We start from the raw sequence: 27,282 nt of genomic DNA on the forward strand, positions 1-27,282 counted from the left end.
TCAGCATCAGCGGCAGCAGCTGTTTGCCACCTTCTTCCAGCGGAGAAGAACCACTTTGAAAATGCTCTCCTTCGTTGCGTTTCTGGCGGCGACGGCGGCGGCAATCTTTGGCGCGGAACACTTCGGGGGAGGTAACTTTTATGTTGGCGCTTTTCACCTGGATGTGCAAAAGTGAATCACATTGTATTAGATAACTCTAAGGTAAGGAGCAGACAGAGCTGGTTAATGCATATCTGAATACAATAAGTATAACCGACGTAAAGTGTTAAGTGGTTTAGATTTAACAACTTTCTACTCCAAATGTTGCTGATATAGACGGTTCGCGAATGTTTGTTTTAAAACAAAGGAGACTCTTTTGAGATAAATGTTTCGTATAGAAGTCGCTTTAGACCTTTATAGCGTTTTTCTATACAACTTATTTTAATTAATCTTGAATAACACAACCTGGGGGGTGAATTTGAAAAATCGCCAGAAATCATATTTCAGAAAACTTTCGACGTTTCGATATTTTTTCATGCAACACATTTACAAAATTGATTCGTAAATATTTATTCTGATTTTTTGGTCCGTAGGTTTGACAATACTTTCTCCAATATGAATGCAGGGTTTGAATGATTAAAATGATTAAAATGATTAAAATGATTAAAATGAATGATTAAATTTTAACGTAAAACGGAAATCAGGAACGTGCGGCGTGGAAAATCCAGATTTTATTTTCAAAAATCATTTATTGGAATCCTAATAATGAATCTCAGCCATTTTTATATGTTATGGGATTGTTGATTTATATGTTATAATGTCTGAGGAATCCGTTAAAAATATTTTCAGATATAGGCTCTTGAGTCCAGACACCGTCAAAACGGCATTTGAAGTTTTCATAACGTGAAGAATTCCATCATTGTCATAATTTTTCGTTCAAAAATATAAATGTTGTGTCGCTTTCAATATTTTGACAATATTCCTTCAACAAGTTGTTTAGAATAGTGCCCTACACATACTGATTCCTTTTGGTAACGATTATCCCATTCCCTGTAAAGTTATGGAAATCGTCATTAATCAATGATGCTAACTAGGACGTCAATGACTGTACCACAGAATGATATAAATTTTGAAGCACATTTGATTTAGATCAAAAATTCTTTCAGTGGTTTTAAGAAGGCAACAACCGGCACATGCTGATTCCTTTTGGTGCTGAAATTCGCTGAATTGAATTTAATACAGAATATTTTATAGTGATGATCAATTTTCTTCGAAAATGAATACCAAACTTATCATCTTTGTGCTCTCTTATACTAACTAGATAGGGAAACCATTCCACATTGTTTGAAATTGAATTAACATTAACACTCGAAAAAAAGTTGTTTAATCAAAATAATTAAAACAAAATATAAATGATTCACTGTAACAACTTTTATTGCCGTACGTATTTTTAAAAGTGAAAAACATAATTAATGTGTAAACACTGACTTCAGTGGTGTTAATCTAATAATCTGATCGATATTAAACAAATCAACCACCTACTTTTTGGATTTTAGTATTCGGCGATTTGGTTCTGCTGTGACGATTTGTTTAGCATTTTATACTAGTTCAGAAAATATTTAGTCCTATAATTCATTACGGAAACATCAAATCGCGCAACAATGTTATTTCCAATGAGGAATTGAAGTAAAGTAACCTTTAATATTTTTACAAATTTTAAGTTTTTAAGAAAAAATCAATCTTTATAATTTGTTAATTTAGTTCAAAAGCTTTTTAAATAAAACACGTATAACTAATAGGTATAATTGTTAAAAAGTCACAATTTTGCCTGGAATTCGATAAAACTAGTTTTGTTTATAAAATCATCAATTTATAGGGTATTTGTCCCTATTTTGGGCCTACTAAGCCGAGCGCACTTTTTATTTTATGTATTCTTGCTTGTATTACATGAATAAGTTGGTTTTGTAATGCTAATGCTCTTACTTAATCATATTTTTGACAAAAATACTTTATATTTCTGTATAAGCCCGAGAAACTAAAACATTTTTTGTCCCTATTTTGGGGATATTGCTTCTAGCATTCGACCTTCTTTGTGCATATTTTCGGCCTACCTTCTGATTGGTTGAAATCTCGAAGCACGTGGCTAACTTTTTTGACGTACGGTTCAGCCCCAGCTCGTACAGTACAGCCGCACAAATTCGGTCGACAAACATGCTCAATCATTGTGATGTTTTAAGCCACAAAACAACTTTAGAACGATTGATTTTACTTGCATTACGTGCATAATTAGCTTGGAGTATGATTTAAATAATTTTTTACGAGATTTAAACATAATTAAACATTTGTTGCATAGCCAAACAACAAGCCCGTAATATGCAAGAGAGACTGTAACTTGTGAAAAGCGCACTCACACTGTCACAATTTGTAGAAGTGTCAAATGGACTGAATATAGAGCCATTCTCTCCGAAATGGACGAAATAACTTTAATCAGTTATTTTATTGATTTGGTGGCAGTTTAGTGATTGTTTTTGCTACTGGATTGTGCTATTTTTATTGCTTTATTTCTAATTGAGGAGGAAAAAGTAAATTATTCTTGCCCACCAAAATGAAGATAATGACTGCACGTATCATTATCAAGATCTTTTCTCTTCTGGATTCGATTGCTTAGTAAAGGGAAGGTAGTGTATCGTCACAAACTGGACCTTATCACGACACCTTAGGAAGACAACCTATGGAATGTTAACATTAACCTTAGCATGTTAACATTAAGTTGATTAATAATAAACTGTTACTGAATCCGCTTTGTAAATGCCGGCCCCGATACTCTTCACGGGTGTTCCCCTCTGGAACAGGGAAAGATTTACCTTTTTATCATTATCAAGTGGCAGATTCCTGCCAGATTTGGTGAAATGCTCAATTTCGTTGAATTAAGTTTGGTACACCCAAAATAGGTACTAGGCCCAAAATAGGGACAAATACTCTATTGCATTTTGAACTGAAATCGAATCACGAATCACAAATTAAAAGTTTTCACGTTTTATATGAAATTTTTTCTACCCAAAATGCCTATAAATTAGAAGTTTAATATTTGTTATTTACACAACTTATTTTACCTTTTCCTAATGGAAAATTGTCCAAAGAATCCGGAAATGCTTTCCGTGTTCCGATTCGAAATCATGTTCATTGAGAAAATCATGACACTTTGAGAATATTAAAATAATGCTATTTATCAACATTTTCTTAATTATAGTTAACTTACTATTTAAACTTTTCAAAATGTTATGCAAACTTCTTCCTGAAATACTTTGAACGCTTCTCTATTATGGTCAGTATGATTCCATAGCTTTCCGTACGAATTTAATGTGCACTTTCTCTGATCAAGCTCAAATTTGGTGGAGCTATTGATACTACCAAAACATGTTAGAATCCCGATTTTGAACCAAATTGGACCACCCTTTCTTTTTTGGCATCGCCTCAAAGTTTTGCAATTTTCGCCACTTTTTTTTTTAAAAAAGTTACTTAATCCACCTTTAGGTGGTTGGTGCCTTCCTCGCATTCATAAAGTGAATACACTACACAGCCTCAAAAAAGTGTGTATGAAAATATCTGAGATCCGGCCTCAAAAAAGTGTATTAGAAACACTAAAGTACCTATAACTTATGATAGGGTTGCCAGATCTTCACTTTTTTGGGCTTGTTGGAAAGGTCTTTTGATTGCCTATCCAACGATGGGTCGCATGATAGATCCGGACCTCGATCCGGACTACTTTTTCATCAATTTTTTTTAGATCCGGCCTCAAAAAAGCGTATAAATAACACTTAAGTGCTCATAACTTTTGACAGGGTTGTCAGAATCTTTTGAACGCGTTGGAAAGGTCTTTCAATTACCTTTATAACAATATATAGCATCACAGACAACAGACGTTTGGGCTCGATTCTTCCCTTGTGTAAATCGTTGCTACAGTTTTTTTAGTTGTGGCAATCCGTTTGTGGCGTTGCAGTCGCTTTGCCCTGACACATTGCCCGCTGTCAAAATATCGCTTTCCGCCTACTGTCCATTTTGTTTGTTTTCAACGTTTGTAAAGTTTATTCTAGATGAAAAGTTGATTTCAGCCTAGATTTCAGCCGATTTCATCAACATCTCTCGCGCTTGCAGCTGCTTGACAAATATGAGGCAACCAAAGTGGTCAACCTGGTTCCTGAACCGATTTTAGCCCTGACGGATTGCCGATTAGAGTACGGCGTCGTTATAGTGGAGGTGTGCAAATGACCGACGTTCCAATCAAGATCTCCTCGGAAAATACGGTCGCCCGGTGTCATCATCAACGCAACGGAAGCTGCCACACTCCCCCCGCACCCAATTTTGATTTTATTTGTGTTCCTTGTCAGCATGATTCGCAAAATGACCTCTATGACGGGGCTACGCTTCTTGAACCTGGTGCCACTCATGGAAGAGGATGGGAAGGGGAAGATGTGGGGGTGTTTGAGGATCGCTTGAACTGGAAATCCGATGGGGGAAACTGACGCGCCGGGGAGAACATTAAAGATTTTGGCCTTTGGTATGGCGATGAGGGTTCGCCGGAAGTGGCGGCACTTGAAGGTGGGGTGGGTTTCGAGGGCGTTGAAGAGGTTGGTGTCTTGGAGGTGAGGGTTGAAGTGATCGTGGTAGCTGGTTTGTCGGTTCCGGAGATAATCTTCGGAATGCGGTCGTTTGGGGTCAAAACGTTTACGGGGTTGGCCGAAACGCTTGCCCATCCTCCCGATTTCCACCGGGTCTCCTCCTCCTTTTCGCTCTCCTCTGTTGGTTTTGTTTATAAACACAACCAGCAAGAATTTGACAGCCTCAAGCGCGGCCTTGGATGCTGTGTTTAAAAAAGCATCAGACTAGACTATTTTTTTAATATCGATAATTAAATGAAAAAAAAAAACTTCCATGTGCTCGTAAATCGTGTTAATTGATAATTAAAGTAGATTTACTATAGCATAAAAACATAATCTTTACCTATTTACATTTTTTTCGAAAAATTGAAATAATATATTTTTTTTAATATTTCTGGGTGATGCATTTTCAAACACACCTTCTCAGAAAACCATCATGGCTGATTTAGAGAGTGGCAATAGGCTAACAGATGGCGCTAGTAGATTAGCAGGATGCGGCTGCCATGTTTTTACACACGATTTTCAAATTATTTTGTACTAGCCGCTACGTCTGTTGTCTGTGATAGCATGACGGGTTTTCTTACAAAAAACCACCCTTTTTACAATCTTCCGAAGTTTATCTAAAATCATTTTTTTAACATAACTTTTGAAGTACTTTTCTAAACTTCATAAAATGAACTAGGGTCTTGTGGGACCTCAAGACGGATCGAGTGAGACCAAAACGGTCCAAATCGGTTCAGCCAGTCCGGAGATAATTGTGTGCATATTTTTCGGTGCACGGACTTACAGACATACACACGCACAGACATTTGTTCAGAATTTGATACTGAGTCGATAGGTATACGTGAAGGTGGTCTAGGCGGTCGAATAAAGAAGTTCATTTTTCGAGTGATTTTATAGCCTTTCCTCATTGAGGTGAGGAAGGCAAAAACCACTTTTTTCAAATGGGCAAAAAAATATAAAGCTAAACTTGACACTCATTGGTAGGTATATGCTGAAACTACAAGCTTAAAAAATCGTTATCTCAAGAGATTTCAACTCGCCCAACATCCGAAAAATTGATTCTTGTGTAAAATCGTCTGGGGAACACGATGGTGAAGTTTAATTCAAAGTTTTCAATCGCGCAAAATTTGAAATCTGTCTATAGCTCTATCATTTTTTGTTTCCGAGTTATGGTTATTTAAAAAAAGAGGTTTTTTGAAAACATGACGAAAATCGCAAAATTTTGGGGTGGTCCAATTTGGTTCAAAATCGGGATTCTTACATGGTTTGATAGTATCAATAGCTCCACAAAATTTGAGCTTTATCAGAAAAAGTCGATTTCGATTTTTTTCTTTTTTGTGTACAGTTGAGGCGAAACGACCCCTATGTAAAAATATTTAAATTTTCAGAAAATTCTAAAATTAAAAACAAATCATTTCTTTATACATATTATTAATGACGTGTTGCTAATTTCAAATTTATAGTTCTGCCAACGTAATTCGGCGTTGTCGTTGCTCCTTAAATGCAAATTCAAAGTTTGTATGAAGAACTATGGTGGTTAGTCGATTTAGCATATAACTCAACAATTACATGCATAATATGCATATTTATGAGGAGTGAATTGCACTTATTTTTCATAGAAACTTTGAATGATTGAAAGTGCACATAATTCTTGGACCTTCTGTATTACGAGTATTATGTATTATGAGTTTGATACTTCGACTTATTGATATGATTTTACGGATGCTCTAAAAAACAAAATTTTAGAGGGCAAGCTTTGACCATGCTCTTGTCGAATAAATGTAAAATTTGAAGTTGAAATAAGCAGAGTTTCAACAAAAATTGGCGTTCACGTTTTATTTATATTATTGAAAAAAATTGATTTGTATACATATGTAAAATTGTTCAAGCTACAAGTGGATGGTTTGATTTTTTTTTGATAAATCATTCTCCACCGAAACAAAAAAGTGATCATTTATGCTACCCAAAAAAGTTTGTGTTTTTTTTTTCAACTAACGTAGCAAGAACGCACTGAGGTCATTAAAGGCTCTAGAATCCGTTTCTGATGATGGTTTTAGCATTTTTAAACGATTTGCGGGGCGCGCAGTTCTAAAGCAAGCCCATTGTCACACGCCGCGCGAAAATAAAGTCACCGCCCGTCAGCACAACAAACTGTGACGAATTGGGAGTCTTTGACATTCAAATTATTCAAACAGCATTGTTCGAAAGCGGTTTGAGGTTGGCTTTTCCTTTCGCACTTTTCATTTTCAAAGTCAACATAAACAGTGAATTTAAATTTTTCCTCTGGACGGAACAGAACGAAATGCTGCCAAATTTGAGCTGTATGACGAATTGTGGACCCATGTGTGGATATTTTCGTGTAATTTTGTTGAATTTTCGAGAGAACAATTCGACTCGCAAAACGCTTTCACAATTTACTTTCCCAAAGAATTTTGCCAGCAATTGTCTAAATTGTTCTTGTTTTGTAAAACCACCATTCACAATTATCGACGGTTCGATGGCTAGGCTGGCTGGTTCTGCGACACCGACCGGCTGACCGGCAAATTGTTCTGGGCTAACTTAGCAAATAATTGAAATCCAGGTCGGTCATGATGTTCTAGAAATGGCCCCTTTGGCACGCAAGAATAAATGATCATACGCGCCGTGGCCCAGGGTAAATCGAAAAAGCTTGCAGCATCCATGGTGCATCATTATTTCACTATTGATTTTTATCTTAGAAAAACTACGTAATGCAACACATAACAAAAAAAATTGGATTACAAATAATAAAAAAAAAAAAAAACATTAATCAAGGTTGCATGGTTTAATTTATTACATAATATATTATATACAGATCTAAGATTTAGTTTTAAAATGTAAACAATTCAACCAAAACTGATGTAGTTATAATTTCCACAACCTTACGGTAAATGTAGGGTAAAACCAGCATAGAAGCATCAGCTCTCTGGTGTGGATGAGATGAGCATGTCACGGGCATATCAAATGGAGGTGTTTTCCGATCTGGTTCTGAATTGATTATCGTCATTTGTGCCCGTTTGTGTCCACACCGTGGATGGCATGGACGTCGCGACGCCGCCAGCGGTCTAGACTCACCTGTGACAGCATGTTGCTGGGCTGGTGCGCCGCGCTGTTGTGTTTACGCAATAATCGCACTACCATGAATGGCAGAGAGCAGTGAGCAGAGAACTGATAACAGCAGATGATGAGTTTGGCGACCGTTCTAATTGAGTTCATTGACAGTGTGGACAGGGCCGTTTTGTTCTTGATTGGTTGTTTTAATAGTCCTAGGGTACATTTTCATTTAAAACTAAGTGTGCTGAATTTCCTGGGCACTTTGAATATTTTTTAATTGGAACTTTTCTTGTTAGATTTTTTTTAAACATCTAACTTCATCCAACTATACTATTTTGCAAAGACGATCGATCAGATATTTTGGAAAATTATTTCGGTTCCTAAAGCCCTACGTACAACAATAAAAAGCATACTAGAGTAACATTCCAGATAACTTTTTTTTATTTTCAAGCAAACAAATTAAATCTAATAGTCCTTTTGCCCCCTTGAAACGTGCTCTCAAGTAAAATATTTTCTGTCCATAGAGGTGATCGAAATTAGAAAATTTTTAAACAATTTTTGATTTTTTTATGTATAAAGTGTCATTGTGCTCAGAAAAATGAACTTAATTGTTGTATGTAGTTAAATGCGCAATCTAAACTCAATTTGAGAGTTCTTTACTAACAACACTAAACTACAAAAAATGCAAAAAATACTGCACATACTAATTTCGTGGGGAAGCATGAAAGCTATGATTAAAAATATCGGTATGACTGACTGTAAAAGCAGGGCTTTTTCCCGACATTTTGCGGGATATACCGAAATATTTTGCCGGGGAGTCTAGAGCAACTTTTTTCTAATGTTTTTTTTCTCGATTTTATGGGATATTTCTTCAAAAAAGTCACTAAAAATCGGTGCATTCATGTTGATATCACTCAAATTTCTTATAAATATGCCTCGGGAGACTCTAACTAAATATATTTGACCAACGTTTGACTTCCATAAAAAGTTTTTAAACCAAATTTACCAAATTTCTATAGCTTTTTTAAATTACCTCAAAATCAAAGCTGGAAACTTTAATACGACCGAATATAAATCTTTTCTTTGTTAAATCTGTCATGAAAATACATTACCCGGATACAAATTTGTGCATTAAACAATGCAAAGCATAGATTAATGCATTAATGAGCAATAGGTTTCCAGCTGTCTTAGATGCAAAAGAAAGGTGGTTAGTTGGCCTTTCAATGAAAAATAATTTGAGGACCGAAAAAACAAGCCAAATATTTGAAAAAGTCGTAAGAATACTTAAAATGGCGTTTTTGACCATGTCTGGACCAAAGAGAATATGTCTGAAAATATTTTTATCGGATTCCTCAAAAAAAATATGTATCACACTCAAAAACTAAAGGTTCATTACCAGGATTCCGGGATATGATTTTTTGAAAATAAAAAGCCACGCGCAAAATCAAGAAAATGACGAAAACGGAAAACGTCTTTTCCACTAAAACTGCGATAACTTTAAACTTTCAGCGTTTTAAATAAGAAAATTTTGGTACCCAAACATGTATAGGTCATCGCTGAAATTTTAAAGTAATCGCAGTTTTAGTGAAAAAAGTTGTTTTTTCTTGTTTTCGTAATTTTCTCGATTTTGCGTGTGGCGCGCCAAAAATCCCACTTTTGGTTTTCAAAAAATCATATCTCGGAATCCTGTTAATGAACACCTCCAGTTTTTGAGTGTTTTATGTAAAATTGAATCCAGGACTGTCTCATTGTTCCCACTCTTTTCAGCCCATGGGTAACAGTGAGACACTTTGATTTTTATTCATTGAACTTTTCAAAATCTATGGATTTTTTTAAACATGTATGATTACATGTTTATTGAGTTTTAACTCTATTGAACCAAACATATAAAGTTATTTGGTATAAATATATGGATTTTTCTAAATTTAAATACTTTTTAGTATAACTTTCGATAGTTAAAGTTTCAAGTTGGTAAAATTTCTTTAGGCTAGTCACCTGCAATGGAACAAGACAAAACATGATGTTTTACGAGAAAACTATTGACTTTCGTAGAGTGTCTCATTCCCAGCTGTCTCATTGCACAGTGGTCCAGATCGCAAAATTGAGTGGAAAATGGATTTTTCGAAAAATGGTTAAGTTTTGGAGCTTTGGTGTCTTCAGAAGAGTTGTTGCATATGGAAAGGGGCAACTTTTGGTTTGGTTGAAAATTAGGGTGGTTCACGATTAGGGTGATTTTGGAAATCTAACTTTACAGGAATATTTTGGGATTTTTTGTCTTCTAGAAAGTTGTTGGGCTTGCCATTTCAAGCAACTTTGTCGAAGACACCAAAATTTATCTCGTAATCTACGCCTTCTATGACCAAATTTATAGAAAGCATCTGAGCAAACCTTCAAAAATCAGTTTTTAACGTGGCAATTCAGGGTTAAGTTTTAGAGAAAGTGATGTTCTGAGCACTTTTAGAGCTCTAAAAACGAACATTTTATTTGTTGACATGCCAATTTGGACTTAAGGGTCAAAGTTACAGCCATTTTAAGGTAAAAAGATGCAAATTTAAAACTTAAATATCTCAAAATGGCGCAAGCCAAATTTTAAGCACTAGGTTGCATTTGAAAGAGGAGATCTAGCACTACAAACGCTGAAAAATCTCAGAGGTGTTTTTCTTTAAACTCGAGATATCTTCATTTAAAAAGTCTAATTTTCAAGGGAAAATCATATGGGACCACCTAACGAAATTCGAAAAATGTCCAAATATATGTTTTTCCATGTAATTTTGCCCGCTGAATCCGAATCTGCCCTCAGAATTGAGCCAAAGTATCGAAAACCGAGTTTTGGTCATTTTTGGGTTTCCATGTAAAATTATCATTTATGACCAAATTATGACCAAAACTCGGTTTTCGATACTTTGGCTCAATTCTGAGGGCAGATTCGGATTCAGCGGGCAAATTACATGGAAAACATATATTTGGACATTTTCGAATTTCGTTAGGGTGGTCCCATATGATTTTCCTTGAAAATTAGACTTTTCAAATGAAGATATCTCGAGTTTAAAGAAAACACCTCTGAGATTTTTTCAGCGTTTGTAGTGCTAGATCTCTCTTTCAAATGCAACCTAGTGCTTAAAATTTGGCTTGCGCCATTTTGAGATATTTAAGTTTTAAATTTGCATCTTTACCTTAAAATGGCTGTAACTTTTGACCCTTAAGTCCAAATTGGCATGTCAACAAATAAAATGTTCGTTTTTAGAGCTCTAAAAGTGCTCAGAACATCACTTTTCTAAAACTTAACCTGAATTGCCACGTTAAAAACTGATTTTTGAAGGTTTGCTCAGATGCTTTCTATAAATTTGGTCATAGAAGGCGTAGATTACGAGATAATTTTGGTGTCTTCGACAAAGTTGCTTGAAATAGCAAGCCCAACAACTTTCTAGAAGACAAAAAAAATCCCAAAAATATTCCTGTAAAGTTAGATTTCCAAAATCACCTAATCGTGAACCACCCTAATTTTCAACCAAACCAAAAGTTGCCCCTTTCCATATGCAACAACTCTTCTGAAGACACCAAAGCTCCAAAACTTAACCATTTTTCGAAAAATCCATTTTCCACTTAATTTTGCGATCTGGACCACTGTGCATTGTTCCTGCCAAGTGGTCTACAATGAGATAGTTGAATAACTCTGGCTGTAGACGTCAGATCGGTTTCACATTTTGATCAATGTTAGAACACATTAAAAGAATGAAAATGCAACAAAAAGTACATCAAAGCATGCTGATGAAAAAAAAAAAAAATACAAAAATTGTTGAAAGTTAAACACTAAAAGTGTCTCATTGATGACTACCCTACCCTATGACCTTTTGAAAACTAACCTGAGAATATATTGTTCAAATATTTAATTCAATTCGTATTTTTTAAAGAATTTAACAGTTTTGCTTAAAGATGCTACATTAACAATTCAATGAAACCTAATGCTGGTTTTAACATCCTCACTTCTAAAGAAAAAAATCTGAAATAATCTCGTTCCTAGAAATTTTTAGTTTTGGCAGCCTCTAAGGAATGAGATTTAACAAACGATTGGCGTTTAAGGTAGAGTTCATTAAATTCCACCATGTTTTGGGAAAATTTTTGCATACTATCTGAAAATAATTCTACGTTGAAAGTTTTTCGCTATCAATTAAATTGTTCTTGTTATTTAAAAATTACGATAGGTGTACCGTCAACTGAGGCGAATCAGGACTACAGTCTGAATATGAACACCAGTTTTTGGAGCACATAAAATATTGAAATTTGGAAAAAGATGCACTATTTTTGTTGTTCTGTGTCTGTTCTTTCCGAAACCAATCAAAAATACCAAAATATTCTGCAGTAACAAAGCTTAAACAGCTGCTACAATTCACACAAGATGACGGTTATACACTAAGAACAATTAAAATTAGTTTCAAGGATCATTGAAATTTTGTTGTTTGAATGCCTAAAGAAAAAAAAAATGGAAAAAATTACTAAAAAAATGTGTAGCCTACCACAATTATTCTATTGTCAATGTGATTAGTTCTAAAATCAATCATAACGTTTTCTTTTTCTTTTCAAATTTTCACTGTGTACAGAAAATATCAAATGTATTCCAGTAGGCTGACAATGACAAATGTGCACGACCCAATCTCACCCCCAGACCTAATATCACCCTTGATGGATGATAGTAACTTAACTATTTTAAACAAAAATCTTAAATTGTCGGCGTATGACATTATCATTGAAACTTCTAAAGCATGCAAAAATTTCAATATTTCAGTTATTTTAAAGAGATATGTTGATATGCCCGATACAATTAATGTACACAAATAATCAAAATCAAAAATCAAATTATTCGCTCTACAGCATTGCCTTGGCGTTCTCGATTGCGAGATTCCTACTCGAAACTAGATGTTCGAAGGTTTGATTGTTGAGGCAATTGCAAACCTCTTTTTACACCTTAGCTTCCATCCACCCCGGGATTCGAACTGACGACCTTTGGATTGTTAGTCCAACTGCCTACCAGCGACTCCACCGAGACAGGACCCAGGGAGACGACTCCTACACCTGGACTGAGCTAACGACCTAACCTTTTTAGGTTAGTCCGGGGCCAACATTTACTTCCCTTCCGACGGAAGGCGTGATCAGACAAATCTCGTCTCGAAAAATGCCACCGGGACCGAGACCGGGACCGTCTGGGATCGAACCACAAATAACACAAATAATGTAATATTTAATTTATTTAATTTATTTTTATTTATTTATTATTAATTCATGTAACGTAAGATAAAATATTTTAATTGTTACAATTTGTGTGCTTGAATGATTCAACAAAACTATTTGACACAGTGACAGATTCTAATTATAATATGTTGTGTAATAGTTACGTATATTGACATTATGGAATTGCATCATTGCCCTTCTGAGTACATTTTTATTAACTTTCAATGCAACAAAGTCGTTGTATCAACTTCATTCATCTTTTTTATGGGATACCTAATTTTCACATTTCCTCCCATCACTGGGTCATTCTGTCCGTTCGTTCTCCATTATTGGGTCCACGGCTAATATTTGTTTTTGTAGAGCAGCGCAGTAAAAAAAAAGATTACCGTCATCATACTGCAATTTCTGAGACAAAAATGGTCTTTAATTACCGAAAACAACGTAATGTATGCATAGATCGTGTTTCTACTCCAGTCATAACAAAGCGCAGACAAGTACGGCGTGTCAACAAAAGTGTCATTCAAGAGCTATTCAAAGCGTTGACGCTTTCCACGTGATAACCCCCCTTTTCTTGCTTGAACATGGCCTGGAAAAAAATCAGTTTGCTTTAGGTTTTCGCAGCTGAGTTTTGATGTCTTTTGTTTTTAATCCATCTTCTACCCGCAAAATTGCATAACGAACCAAAAAAATAAAGAGCAAATCTCCCGCGGCGGAATGCACCACAACAACGCCGGTCATGCTTGCAAGAGTTTTAGTCATTAAATTTAAATCGTCTGGGCTCTACTATCTAGTCGTAGTGCTTTGGGTGCGCGCTTAATGGTCTAAAAGTGAGCGCAAGAAGAGACACGTTGCAACAACACGTCTATTCTTTTCGTGGGCTGGCGGCGTGCAAATTTTAATTTCGGTAAGCGTATCGCGCAGACTTAAAAATCTAATGGTCGAACCCAAATGCTCTGATTAATTAACGAAAACAAAGCCATCAATGACGGGGAGATCGCGCCCCAGCAAATAAATCACTTCATTTTCTAGGAATGGCGGCTGCTCTCTAGGTGTGTTGAAAATTCCATGTGGTACACTCAAACCCCGATGGTTTGACACCAACTGTTGTCAAACGAACGGAGTCCCTTTTTCTTTTGACACCCTTTTTACATGGAGTTCACATACACTATCAAACGTTTGTTTTGATAGTGTGCGTGAGCGCCGTGTAAAAAGTGACAGTTCGTCACTTTTTGGTTTGACTTTGACCAACCAACGGGGTACAAACTAAAAAAGTGTCAAACGAAAAAGTGACTAACCACCGGGGGTTGAGTGTAAAGCTTTTGTTACATGTTCAGTAACATGTAATCAGTAAAATCGTAAAGAATTCATGTATTTGTAGCCTAGTTACTTTAGCACTGTCAAATCTGAAATGTATCTTTTGTTATCCTTCACTAGTTTATTTTAATCATAGTCATACCGTCAACAGGAATAAAATGGAGCTTTAGCTATAGCAGCTATACAGCAATAAAGTACATTCCAGACCGAAGCCATGAATTATCCGAAGTCCAAAGCCACGATTATCCAAAGTTTCGATTAGCCGAAATTCGATTATCTGATGGTTTGTATATGACTTTGGATAATCAAATTACGACCATTTAATTCTTTTTTTTTCTTTTTCTTGTTTTAAACATAAAATTCGAGTTCTGCAACCCCATTTCAGTCAAATTTAAATAGTTGCTGGCCTATTAAATAATAAAATGATTTTTTTCAATATTTCATCACCGCCATATTAGCCGCCAATCACTTTAGCGAAGTTGAGGGGTCTACCTAAGCTTAACAATCAAAAATCAGACAACGCAAAAAAAAAAAAATCGTGATTCGATTACCCCAAGTGGAATTTTTCCGAGACCTTCGGATAATCGAGTCTAGACTGTATTAACCCAGCTGTTGTCTTACATGATATTTTCATTACAATTCTAAGCACTAGTGAAATAATAATTTGGAAAAATGAGTGTAAATAACATAACAGATTTTTTTTTCAAAATCCTTGATAAACTCGTAAAGTTATAAAGATAGAATAGAATAAAAAAAAAAAAACAAATAAAAATTAAAACATAACGGTTTTCACATTGTCAGATCGTTCACCCTGAAATTTTCCAGTTTACAGCTTCAAATTGGGAGGAAGAAAGTTTGCTCTGCATACACCAAATTGTGGGAGAATTTTCCCGCTGCATTATTTACAATGTGCGAGCATAAGGTACACACGTGAGCCACGTGTAGGCAAAATTTGCATAAAATCTGTGCCATTTGCATCTAATAAAACTGCGCGCGCGTCCAACGACCCCGTGGTAAGTCTCATAAAAAGTGAAAAAAAGTACAAAATAAAAGTGAAAACTACATCCACTTCCAACTCCTATGGGCTGGTTGGACGATCTGGCTAGAGTTCGACCACCAGCGAGCGTTAAATTTATGCGCGGTTCTCATCAAATTGGCTTCAGCTCAGCCAAGTTACCACGACTGCACACATGTAAATATGCTTCAGCTGGGAGGTGTGATGGGGGGTTTCAGTGCTGTTAAATGGTTCTTGATTTAAATTTTCATTATCACAATTAGAAAAAATAAAATAAACAAAGCCAACGTTGGTGAACAGAACGTGGCGTGGTGGCATTTATGCTGATGGTGGTGATCAGATCACTGCCAAAACTGCGTGGAGGCCGAATGAGCGTGGGCTGTTCTAGCTAGTTAAATTGAGTTCTAGGCTTTTGTTTTGATGGTCAAAGGCAGGAAGATCTAAAAAGATTTATGGTTTGAACTTTTGGACACTGCATCTACGGGAAGAGAAATCGCCCCAAGCGTTCTATTGTTTCTGTTTATTTCCTTATTAGCTTAGTGAATATTTGTTTTTTTTTTTTTTTTTTGCAGACGATATGAACAATAATATTTTGTGTCTTAAATTTCTTTTATTCTCGCGTTCTTTTTCGTTAAGTCCTAACTGGATATGAATCTCATAGCCTAGTTCTGCTAATATAAGCGAACTAGAATTTAATTTAATACAAATCATGGTTATTTTTTATTCTTATTATTGTACAATTTGTTAAGTCAAATTAAATTTTTTGTGTTTTAAAATTTTCTTTTTTTTAGTGTGACCAATTTTCCGAGGTTACAAAAATTCCCAGGAAACGGGAAATTTTCAACCAATTTCTCGGGAAATCCCTGAAATTCCCGGGAAATGCACAGTTTATCGAAAATTGTTTTGATCCTGGTTCCGATTAATATTAATAAAAAATGTATAGGACAGCAACTTAAATAGTCAAAATAAGTGTGAGGATCAACTACACGGATAAAAATCAATACTCGAAATCGTGAATTAAATTCACGAATGCGAGAACCACGAAGGAATATATCAGTGTTCCTACGAGCCTAAGCCGTCGGCTAGGCTAGGTTCATTTTTCTGGTTCAGGTTCACACCACACCTCGGCAAGCATCGTCGGCTCAGGCTCACTGAGTGCCGTGAGCCATGGTTCATTTAGTTCAAACCAGGCGAGGCTAGCCAAAATGAACCTTTGGCTTGAACCAGGCTTGAACCTGGCTTGAACCTGATCAAAGAATGTTAGGCTAAACGGAAAGCTTTGTTACACCGTGACACTGTTTAACCCTAAACCTACACCGTAACATTATTACACCGTAATATGGTTGCACCGTAACATTCGTTACATCGTAGTATGATTACACCGTAACATTGTTACACCGTACCATTCGTTATATCGTAGTATGATTACACCGTAACATTGTTACACCACAACATTCATTACACCGTAACAGTGTTACACCGTAAAAGTCTTACACCGTAACAGTATTACGGTGTAACGCATGTCACGGTGTAATGAATTCTACGATGCAACGAATGTTGCGGTGCTACAATGTTACGGTGTAACCAAACTACGGTGTAACGAATGTTGTGGTGTAACAATGTTACGGTGTAATCACACTACGGTGTAACGAATTTTGCGGTGTAACGATGTTACGATGTAACCATACTACGGTGTTACAATGTTACGCTGTAATGAATGTTGCGATGTATCAATGTTATGGTGTAACGAATGTTGTGGTGTAACAATGTTACGGTGTAATGAATGTAACGGTGTAATCATACTACGGTGTAACGAATGCTACGGTGTAACAAAGTTACGGTGTAACTATGTTACGGTGTAATGAATGTTGCGGTATAACGAATGTTGTGGTGTAACAATGTTACGGTGTAACGAATGTTGCGGTGTAACAATGTTACGATGTAACAATGTTACGGTGTAACAATGTTACGGTATAACAATGTTACGGTGTAACAATGTTACGGTGTAACAATGTTACGGTGTAACCAAACTACGGTGTAACGAATGTTGTGGTGTAACAATGTTACGGTGTAATCACACTACGGTGTAACGAATTTTGCGGTGTAACGATGTTACGCTGTAACCATACTACGGTGTAACGAATGTTGCGGTGTAACAATGTTACGGTGTAATGAATGTTGCGGTGTAACGAAAGTTGTGGTGTAACAAAGTTACGGTGTAACGAATGTAACGGTGTAACGAATGTTGTGGTGTAGCAATGTTACGGTGTAATGAATGTTACATTGTACACAATAATATTTGTTACACAGTAGCATTATTGCTATGGTTTTCATTAGCCTGGTTAGCCTGGCTTAAGCCATGGTTCATTGTTCACTGAACCAGGATTGAACCACAAAGAGAGGTTTAAGCCGAACGAAGTTTATAGATGAACCTAGCCTAACCGGTTCATTTGGGAACTCTGGAATATATTCATGTTTATAGTGCAAATGCACCATACTCATGAATAAATTCCTTCTTGGTTCTCACAATCGTGAACTTAATTCACGATTACGAAAATTGATTTTTTTTTCTGTGTAATGTCATGACTGTTTGTAAAAAAAACATACAACTTCAAGAAAATATAAAAATTTTCTAAAATTATAAACTGTCTTTCAATTCATACAAAATATAGCAAAATATAAGTATTTTTGTCAAGAAGCGGCTATTATTTTTTCAATCACAATATTTGGACAGTGATTAAAATGAATTCATGTTCAAAAACCATAAAATTGCTTTTATATTTGTCTCTATGATAAGTTTGAGTGAGTTAGATAAAGAATAATATTGATAATAAGGCAGAAAAAAATTATGAAGAAAATATGTTGTTCATGGCAAATATTTTTTTCCAGAGTAAATTCTAGAGTTTTTTTAAAAGGTCCTATAAACTATTGTCTTTCATATGTTTATAGGGCCTATTAAAAAAAACTTTAGAAATCTTATTGGTTTGAGCTCATGATCAAATATAAAAGCATTGCATTTAGCGTAAAAATCTACATTTTACTTGAAATCGCCTTTTTATGCAAATACAAATACAACTCAAAGTTTTCAAATATTTGGAGCGAGGTTATTTATAATACAAAGCAGTTTTTAATGATTTTTTAATCATTCAGCCTAATAAAGAATTTTCAAAGCAAAAAAAGGAGTTTAATGGTTTCATATTGAAACTTCTAACGCCCTTGGTAGCTTTAGTGTTCTTAACATTTTTAGCTTGACTCTGTGATTTCTCGAACAATGTAATACAAATTAACCTAAATCTTCTTGCACAATCCTCTTTGAGACATTTAATGGCACCAATTAAATTTTCATCCAATTTTGTCATAGTAAACAAAAACGTAGAAAAATCATATTTGTTTAGCAGGAAAAGGTACCTTATTTTCAAATGATATAACAACATTATGTTTAAAAAACTATACAAACGAATAAACAAAATCTATTCCCAGTTGTGAATGCCACAGAAATTTATATCATCTCAAATAAACATTGATATGATATTTTCAGGCAAATAGATAAGTCCAAAAAATTGAATTGAATAAAATGAAATTGAGTTCTTTCATTATTTTTTTTTGTAAATTAAAAAAAAAGTGCTAAAAAGTAAAGAAAATGTATACTTTTACTTGAATTTCGGGAATTCGGGCAACGAGAAATATTTTTTATTCTGGAAATCCCGGGAATTCCCGGGAAATTTTTTCCTCATCTACGGCTAAGAACAATGAGTAAATTTAGTTTAAAATAAAAAAACTGCTGATGTATGGATGTCGTCTGGTACGGTATGTCCCCGCATCTTTCATCCCATGACGATTCTGTGAAATGTGATCCGTTCTCATAATCTGTCTCGGCGGCTAATGCAACGCAGAAGGCCTGGCCGCTTTAATATTTGCAATACATGTTCGGAGTAACTCGGATGTACTGCAATCTTTAAAATGGACAAGAAAATACACGGGGAGTATTCTAACCACAACTTTTTCCAGGATGCTTTCTTCAGACTGGCTGCGCTTGTGTTCGATTAGATTAGATTACAACTAGATTACAAAATGCTGCTGATGCATGAATGTGAAACTTCAAATCTTTTGAGTGTGTATCGTTTGCTGAAATATTTTATTTAAAATAGAAAATCATCAGCGCACAAAAAATAAATAAATAGAACATTGAATTACATCAAACACAAAATTTAAAGAAGTATAAGGATGCAAATAAAATGATTAGTTCTCCAACAATATATTATCAGGTGCGATAATTATTTGAAGACCCTGTGCTTATTTCAACCCACCTCATAAATAGTGGCTTCGTGTTTAATTAGCTCGTTAATGTTCTGTCCAAAAAAGCCACAAATCAGCACCCACCTAGGTCACGGTGTCATGCAAGATTTTATCGCGATTTCCCACTTTTTATACCAAAACACACCAACCAACCAAGCGGCTATAAAAGGATGGCGCATGACATTGACAGTCCATCTCACAGCTGACCGACCCTGAACAAATGAGAAGCGCCGGCTCCCATCATCAGAAACGGAGAGGAAATTGTATGCAAAAATTTCCCGTACAATGAGAACCCGCTGGCTTGGGGTCGGATCTGGTGGCTGAAGATGTCATAAATTGTTGCATTCGAAAAACCGTTAGATCTGACGTTCTTTGTGGCTCTTTTCAAGGTGTCCAGAAATGCACCGAACTGTGGCGGGTTTTTTTTCGCATGGAAGATGCACCCGAATCGGGGTTAGGAAGTGCAGAAGATAAATTTTACATGGACAAACATGAAGAAATGTTTGAACGGCTTTTATCTCTATGGTTCGCTATGGTACCAAGCCTTTGTGGGTTTGGTAAAGACCTATTAGTGTCTGTTAAGGGCGCAGTACATCTTGGCGAGATTTTACAAGAGTTTATTGTCTCCATTGTTTGCTAATTATGCCTGCTGTCTGGTAATGGAAATTTAATCAAAGGCATTCGTCTTGTTTCTTGTCATGTTTTCGTTGCAGATCGATGAAAAGAATCTTCATCAGTTTCTGAAGGAGCACGAGAAGCTGCTACTATTTGGAGAGAACGATGCTGCGTCTGCTGGTTAGTATTAGAACAACAAACATGAGCACCTGAGCTCCCTTCCCCCAAGCCCCCACCATGGGGGGCCATCATTTATACCCTCTAGCATAATACCAAAACCAAACCATGGTCACATTCAATTGGCGCTTTTTTTTCTCTCTGACTCTGTATAGGCAGCTTTTATTTTTGCTTTATTTTATTTTCCACGCTTCGCGCCTCGACTACCATCCGCGATGCGCAGCGAATTTGTCACTAGAACAGCTGGCAAGGCGCACCGGAAGTAAACCATTTGCCGCGCTGACCAACGTGCGCGAGCGCCGCGACGCCCACAGTTCTCTGGGGTTTCAAAAAAAGTTTCGAACGAATTTTCCTTCTTTGGTTTATGAGTAAATTGATGAAAAAAAAAAAATACGAACGATCATTTTTATTCAATTGAATTTTGACACTTGAAATAGTTTTTTAAACATTAAATGATATTTTTTCAAATTTCAAGTTTGAGCAATTATTTCTTCTAAAAATTAAGATAATGATAATGTTCTAGAGACTTGCTTAGTCTGCATTTTTTGAGCCACTCACCCACCTCGGTCCCGCAATCACGCACTTGTTTTGTCATGGTACTGGGCATTTCAAGCCAATGTAGCTTCCAGATTAAGGCTTTTCCACTCTGGTTTTGGTGTACTTCTGCATTCTACGCATTTAGGCTGAAATGCACTCTCGCACGGTAAAGGTGGTCGACAAAAATTGCGTGGGAGTTTGGATAAAGTTCAAGTTCATCAGTTGGGTTTCGTGTCATTGTTTAATTGTTTTAGCGACACGACTAATTCACTTAAGGATAATTGATGATTGTTTTTGCAGAAGACTTTACCATCGTTAGCGTGCGGCGAAGGAAACGAACCACGAGATCTACGGAGCGTCTAATTTCGTTCAACGTCAGCAACAGCGCCGGTATAAATTAAAATCAGTTACGGCTGTTGTTCGCTTTAATGTTAACCCACTTTGTACCTTTTAGTTGCGGATTTCTCTGTCGAGCTACGAAAGTCCAACATCCTTATAGACGACTCGTTTGCATTTATTGAGAGTTATGATAACTCCACCCAACTTCTGGACGATTCGTACCAACTTGTTCAGCAATACGCTGACTGCTTTTACCGCAATGACCACGCCGCGTTCGATTTGTGCGAGGGTGGCATTCGTGGGTTGCTCAAGTCAAATCAAAGTGACTTAATCGTTCACCCACTGCCAGAGCGATTCGGCTCCTCGAGCCACGTCCTGATCTACAGGAATCGTACAAATGACTCCGCTGCACCCAGCACCAACCAGACTGACGAAAATGTGATATTCGAGCCGGATATGGCTGCCTATGAACCCACTTTTAACGAGCCCAGAGACAGACGCAACAAGCGCCACATTAGCAATATCAAAGTACCGGACACGCTCCACGTTGAGACTGCAATTTTCATCGACAAAGACCTGTACCGGCACATGTCGAAAAATTTCCCCAAAAATACCGAAGCTCACCTCATTCGATTCGTGCTGGCGATGATCAACGGAGTTCAACTGCTGTACAACCATCCCTCGCTGGGACGTCCGATCAACTTCATCCTGAAGCGGCTGGAGATCCTGCACAATGACCCGAAGGACCTTCGTAGATCCAGCGACATAGACGTTTACCTGAACAGCTTTTGCGGTTGGCAAAGGAAGCTAAATCCGATTTCCGACGCAGATCCTGTGCATTTCGATCACGCCGTCATACTGACCGGGCTGGATTTGTACGTGGTTAGTAAAACGGGCAAGGTGAGTAACCAGGTCGTGGGATTGGCCCCGGTGGCCGGAATGTGCACGATGACGTCCAGCTGCACCATCAACGAGGGCAAACACTTTGAAAGTGTGTTTGTGGTATCGCACGAGATTGGTCACAAGTGAGTATGATAATGCGAAATGGTATCACTAAAATTGTACAAACGAACGTATTTACTGGGATGGAATAATATGAACTAAAAACTAAAAACTAAAAACTAAAAACTAAAAACTAAAAACTAAAAACTAAAAACTAAAAACTAAAAACTAAAAACTAAAAACTAAAAACTAAAAACTAAAAACTAAAAACTAAAAACTAAAAACTAAAAACTAAAAACTAAAAACTAAAAACTAAAAACTAAAAACTAAAACTAAAAACTAAAAACTAAAACTAAAAACTAAAAACTAAAAACTAAAAACTAAAAACTAAAAACTAAAAACTAAAAACTAAAAACTAAAAACTAAAAACTAAAAACTAAAAACTAAAAACTAAAAACTAAAACTAAAAACTAAAAACTAAAAACTAAAAACTAAAAACTAAAAACTAAAAACTAAAAACTAAAAACTAAAAACTAAAAACTAAAAACTAAAAACTAAAAACTAAAACTAAAAACTAAAAACTAAAAACTAAAAACTAAAAACTAAAACTAAAACTAAAAACTAAAAACTAAAAACTAAAAACTAAAAACTAAAAACTAAAAACTAAAAACTAAAAACTAAAAACTAAAAACTAAAAACTAAAAACTAAAAACTAAAAACTAAAAACTAAAAACTAAAAACTAAAAACTAAAAACTAAAAACTAAAAACTAAAAACTAAAAACTAAAAACTAAAAACTAAAAACTAAAAACTAAAAACTAAAAACTAAAAACTAAAAACTAAAAACTAAAAACTAAAAACTAAAAACTAAAAACTAAAAACTAAAAACTAAAAACTAAAAACTAAAAACTAAAAACTAAAAACTAAAAACTAAAAACTAAAAACTAAAACCTAAAAACTAACTTTTTGAAAAAAGTGGTTTTTGCGAAAATCGACGAAAATTGCCATTTTTCGAACTACCCTAACACGGCGTAGGTCACCCTAATGGCCAAACAAAAAACTACGGGTCTAATTATTTCGGCCAAGGAACCCCCAGAAAAAAATTGAGCTCGATCGGAGAACTTTTTTTTTGAATCATGCTGTTTTCGTGGGGAATTGCTATATAATTATAACACGAGGTCCCGAGACAACCAAATTCAACCAAACTTCGTATGCTGCATGCTCTTGTTTTTGACTATTCAAGGTCAAACGTGTTTTCTCGAAATATCAAAAAGTAACAAACGACAAGATAGCACGACAGCGTCGAAATTATGATTTGCTGTAACAGTCCGAAATCGATTATCCAAAAAACCTCGAAAAACTTCGAATACAGTCATCCCTCATATTCGGAACAGTTTACAGATCGGCCAATGTTCAAAAAATCATAGCAAATCGATAATTGAACTTAATGATCAACTTTTACCTACATTTGAAAGCTTTTCGTGCGATCTTTCAAATGCTGTTTCGAACAACTGCAAATTTTAACTTTTATATCAAGTTTTAGAGGGAAAACTTTGTCCCTTGAAATCCACAAATTCGGAACACTTTTTTCTTACAAACTTTGGATCTCTCCATATTTGTAACATAATAATGACTTCACACACTGCAACCAGTGAAACTCAAGCTTGGTGATGTTTTAAACATGGACTGATAACTTTTTTTGTGTGAAAATTACAGTTAAATTCAGGTGTTCCACAATTGTGGGAGGCACAACAACATCCCACAATCATGGAACAGGCAATTTGGAGGCAGTGTTTTGTTGTTCTGGATAAAATAGTCTTGAAGTGAGGTTTTTGTTCAATGAGTACTACTTTTACTAGTGAAATAGCAAGAAAATGTCCAAATAAAGATCCTAAAAATAGAAGGGTCGAGAGAAAAGCTGCATTTGGCATGCTATTGACAAATTTTTACAAAAGTGTTCCGAATTTGTGGGTGTTCCGAATATGTGGGATAACTTCGTATCTTTTTTGATAAATCTTAGTAAATAACTTCTCTTTATATATGTTTACAGCTTAGGTATGCGACATGATACTTCCGAAAACAATTGTGATCCAAGTCTTTACATTATGTCACCCACACTTGGAAGGTATGTTCCCTACAGATATTTTTTAACTGAACTGGATATTGTGGTAGAAGTTTTATAGTTACTTTGAATACAAAATATCTCGCTATTTTCAGTGGAAAAATCACGTGGTCAGCATGCAGTCGCAACTACCTGAACACCTTCCTGAAGTATAGCTCTCATTTCAAACACAATAAAACCAACTAACTTTCCCTTTCCGAAATCCAGAACCAGTCAGTCGGTGTGTCTCTTCGATCGTGGCCACGTGGCGCCCAACCTGGACCATAACGTCGAAGGCAAACTGCCCGGGGAGCGCTTCGACGCCGACCAGCAGTGCATGCTCAAGTACGGCAAGGACAGTATCCGCTCGCAGTCCCAGAACGTGGCGGACATTTGTCGCGATCTGCACTGCCAGCGGGACCGGTACACGTGGACGTCGCATCCGGCGCTCGAGGGCACTGCCTGCGGGACGTTGATGGTGGGATTGGAACCACTATCTCTAAAAAAAAAATGTTTTTGATTTGGTTTTCAAATTTCAGTGGTGTCGAAGTGGGGTTTGCGTTTCGAAAATACCTGGACTCACCATCCAATCAAGTGGAAAGCACATCACGGCGTTCAAAACGATCGACAAGAAGACGTTCATACAGGGGTTAAAGTTTGCCAGCTTGAAGCAAGACACTGCCCGGACACTGAACTCAGTGACCACGTGGGAGGCTTGGGGCAACCCAACGGAGTGTGAATCGGGATGTCTCTACGGAGAGTCTGGTCGTCTCAAGGAAGGCAGTGTTGGACTGCGGCAGTACAACAGAGCTTGTCGAGATAAACGGTATTGTGGAAATTCATGTTTAAGTTCATTTTGTCTTTTCGAAATGTAAGTTGACCAATTTTGTATAAATTCTAGAAACAGTTGCCCAGGATCTAACAAAAAATATGAAACGTGTATTGCCAAACAGGTACGTCATTTTTGAGTTTATTAAACCACATCAGGCGGTTAAGAGTAAAACGGTTTCTTTTTTGATTGAGAGAATCAAAAATATGTCTTCCGTGAGATTTTTTTTTCAGAGCTGAGAGTGAAATGCTCTCGAACGTTTCTTGCGTTAACCTCTCAAAAGAGAATAGTTTCACACCCAGAGCCCTCAAATCATTCCCTTCGGTTTCCTTTCCAGTGTTACAACATTGCTCGCACTACGATTCTAGAGTTTGCCAACCAAATTTGCGGCCGCGCGAAGGAGTTCGATTCGGACATTCTGGGGATGGGACTGCAAAAGGTGGCGGACGATGCCGAGGATGCTTGCAAGGTTTTCTGCGAAACCAAATCCGGCACGCCGAAAACAAAGAGTTGGATCTTCCCCGACGGAACGGCTTGTCGGGTGCAGAGTGCAGATTTTGACGATTATTTCTACTGCATCGGGGGAAGGTGTCAGGTAGAGCAGCGTAAAATTCCACTTGGAACTTGAAGTTATTTTTTTTATATTCATAGAAATTTTCGTGCAACAATTCAGCAGATAACTTTCATCGCATTGATTCAACGTTTTGTCCTGATAGTTTCACTTCTGCGGATAGAGTTAGTAACAGTATTCAACAGGAGAATGGACGTGACTATAAAAGTTTAAACTTGTTAAAAGAAGCACAACCGACTAGCAGAAAACCAGAAAACGTTACTCAAAATTCGGGTACGAAAAACCATATTTCTATAAGTTAATGAATACAATTTATGTCTGATTTCAGTCGTCTACAACTTTCCCGAGCGAAAGCGTTTTCCCGAGGCGAATTTCTACAAAGCCGACGCGTACAGTCGCTGGAGAGCACGCAACTTTGAACCGGTCAGCTACGACCGAAACTCTCAGCTCAGATTGCGCAAAAATCAGTGGGAGGTGAAATCCGGCTGCCACTTCAACTGCATGGAGAAATCAAAGGGCATTCAAATCGTGGCCTCAAAGATGGACATCCGAACCAGCATTCAACTGTGCACCCCTAATACAATTGTTTGTTCCGATTGATTGCGGTATTTCTTCGGCAATGTTTTCACAAATAATGATGGCAATTTACCCCTTTCAGGCTTGTGATAAAATGCAATCAACGTACGAGTATGCCACGAGGCTGTGCAAACGGTACCAACAGAAGGTTCGTGGCCTGTCTGGAACCGGCATGCAAATTGCAGCCAGCGTTGAGGATCCAGACCGGTCGTGCCGTGTGGCGTGTCAAGACGGCTTCATTCGACATCGATTCTACCTCGTGAATGGGGAGCAAGGACACTTTCCTTTTGGGACGCGCTGCAACCTTGACGAACCGAACCGATTCTGTGTCAATGGAAAGTGCTTGGTAAGGCGGAAACCCCACCTTGGTAGAGTTCCCCCAACCATAAGTTTCCATCCAAACAATTTCAGCGATTCGGTGAGGACGATACGCCCGTCAACGAGTTGTACAACAGCTTGGCACATTTGCGAGCGAAACGAAGTCTCAGCAGAGTGAGGAGGCACTTTGAGTTTTACTCACCGATTAACATCACCGAGCGAATCAACCAGGAATATCTGGACAATTTGATTGCGCATATCGATTTTGAGAAAACGACGGGTAAACATCAAATGGATGTTTTGTCCCTTAATAAAAAAAATAAATTATTAATTTTTAGGAGACGTTTACGAAGACAGCATCGATTTCAGAACTCCAATATATTTTAGTCCGTGATGCATGCAATACAAAACTCCTAGTAAAATATTAGTCTGAAGGCCTACACAGACTTTTTAATGAAAGAAACATATCTTTTGTAAACTATTTATTTGCTTAATTTACGCATATCGAAATTAAACTTAACGAATACTAATATAAATTGAATAGCCTCCTACTAGTCTTTGAGAGAAAGTCCATTAAATTTTGTTGTTTTAAGAGGCAGTATTTCGTCAGCTGTGTGCTATCTTGTGACATAGACCATTTTGGTCGAAAATGAGTGAATGATGACGTTTTGATATACTTAACAAACAAAACAGGATGCTTTTACCCGATTTTGGA

General features: G+C 36.6%; 1 protein-coding gene across 1 annotated transcript; it reads left to right on the forward strand.

Annotated features, from left to right (window-relative positions):
- Window positions 1–59: 59 nt before the first annotated feature.
- LOC6043795 (A disintegrin and metalloproteinase with thrombospondin motifs adt-1) lies at window positions 60–27,103 on the forward strand (the record flags this gene model as incomplete). The annotated part of the gene is made up of 15 exons (XM_038265014.1): window positions 60–131; window positions 20,277–20,358; window positions 21,193–21,282; window positions 21,347–22,256; window positions 24,223–24,297; window positions 24,390–24,443; window positions 24,502–24,751; window positions 24,813–25,099; window positions 25,175–25,226; window positions 25,440–25,697; window positions 25,754–25,946; window positions 26,002–26,258; window positions 26,332–26,595; window positions 26,661–26,847; window positions 26,906–27,103. Coding segments are annotated over 15 exons (3,087 nt in total), but the record flags the coding sequence as incomplete, so codon positions are not given.
- Between the last annotated feature and the right edge of the window lie 179 nt (window positions 27,104–27,282).

The sequence above is a fragment of the Culex quinquefasciatus genome, chromosome 3 (genome assembly GCF_015732765.1).
Source record: "Culex quinquefasciatus strain JHB chromosome 3, VPISU_Cqui_1.0_pri_paternal, whole genome shotgun sequence".
NCBI lineage: Eukaryota > Metazoa > Arthropoda > Insecta > Diptera > Culicidae > Culex > Culex quinquefasciatus.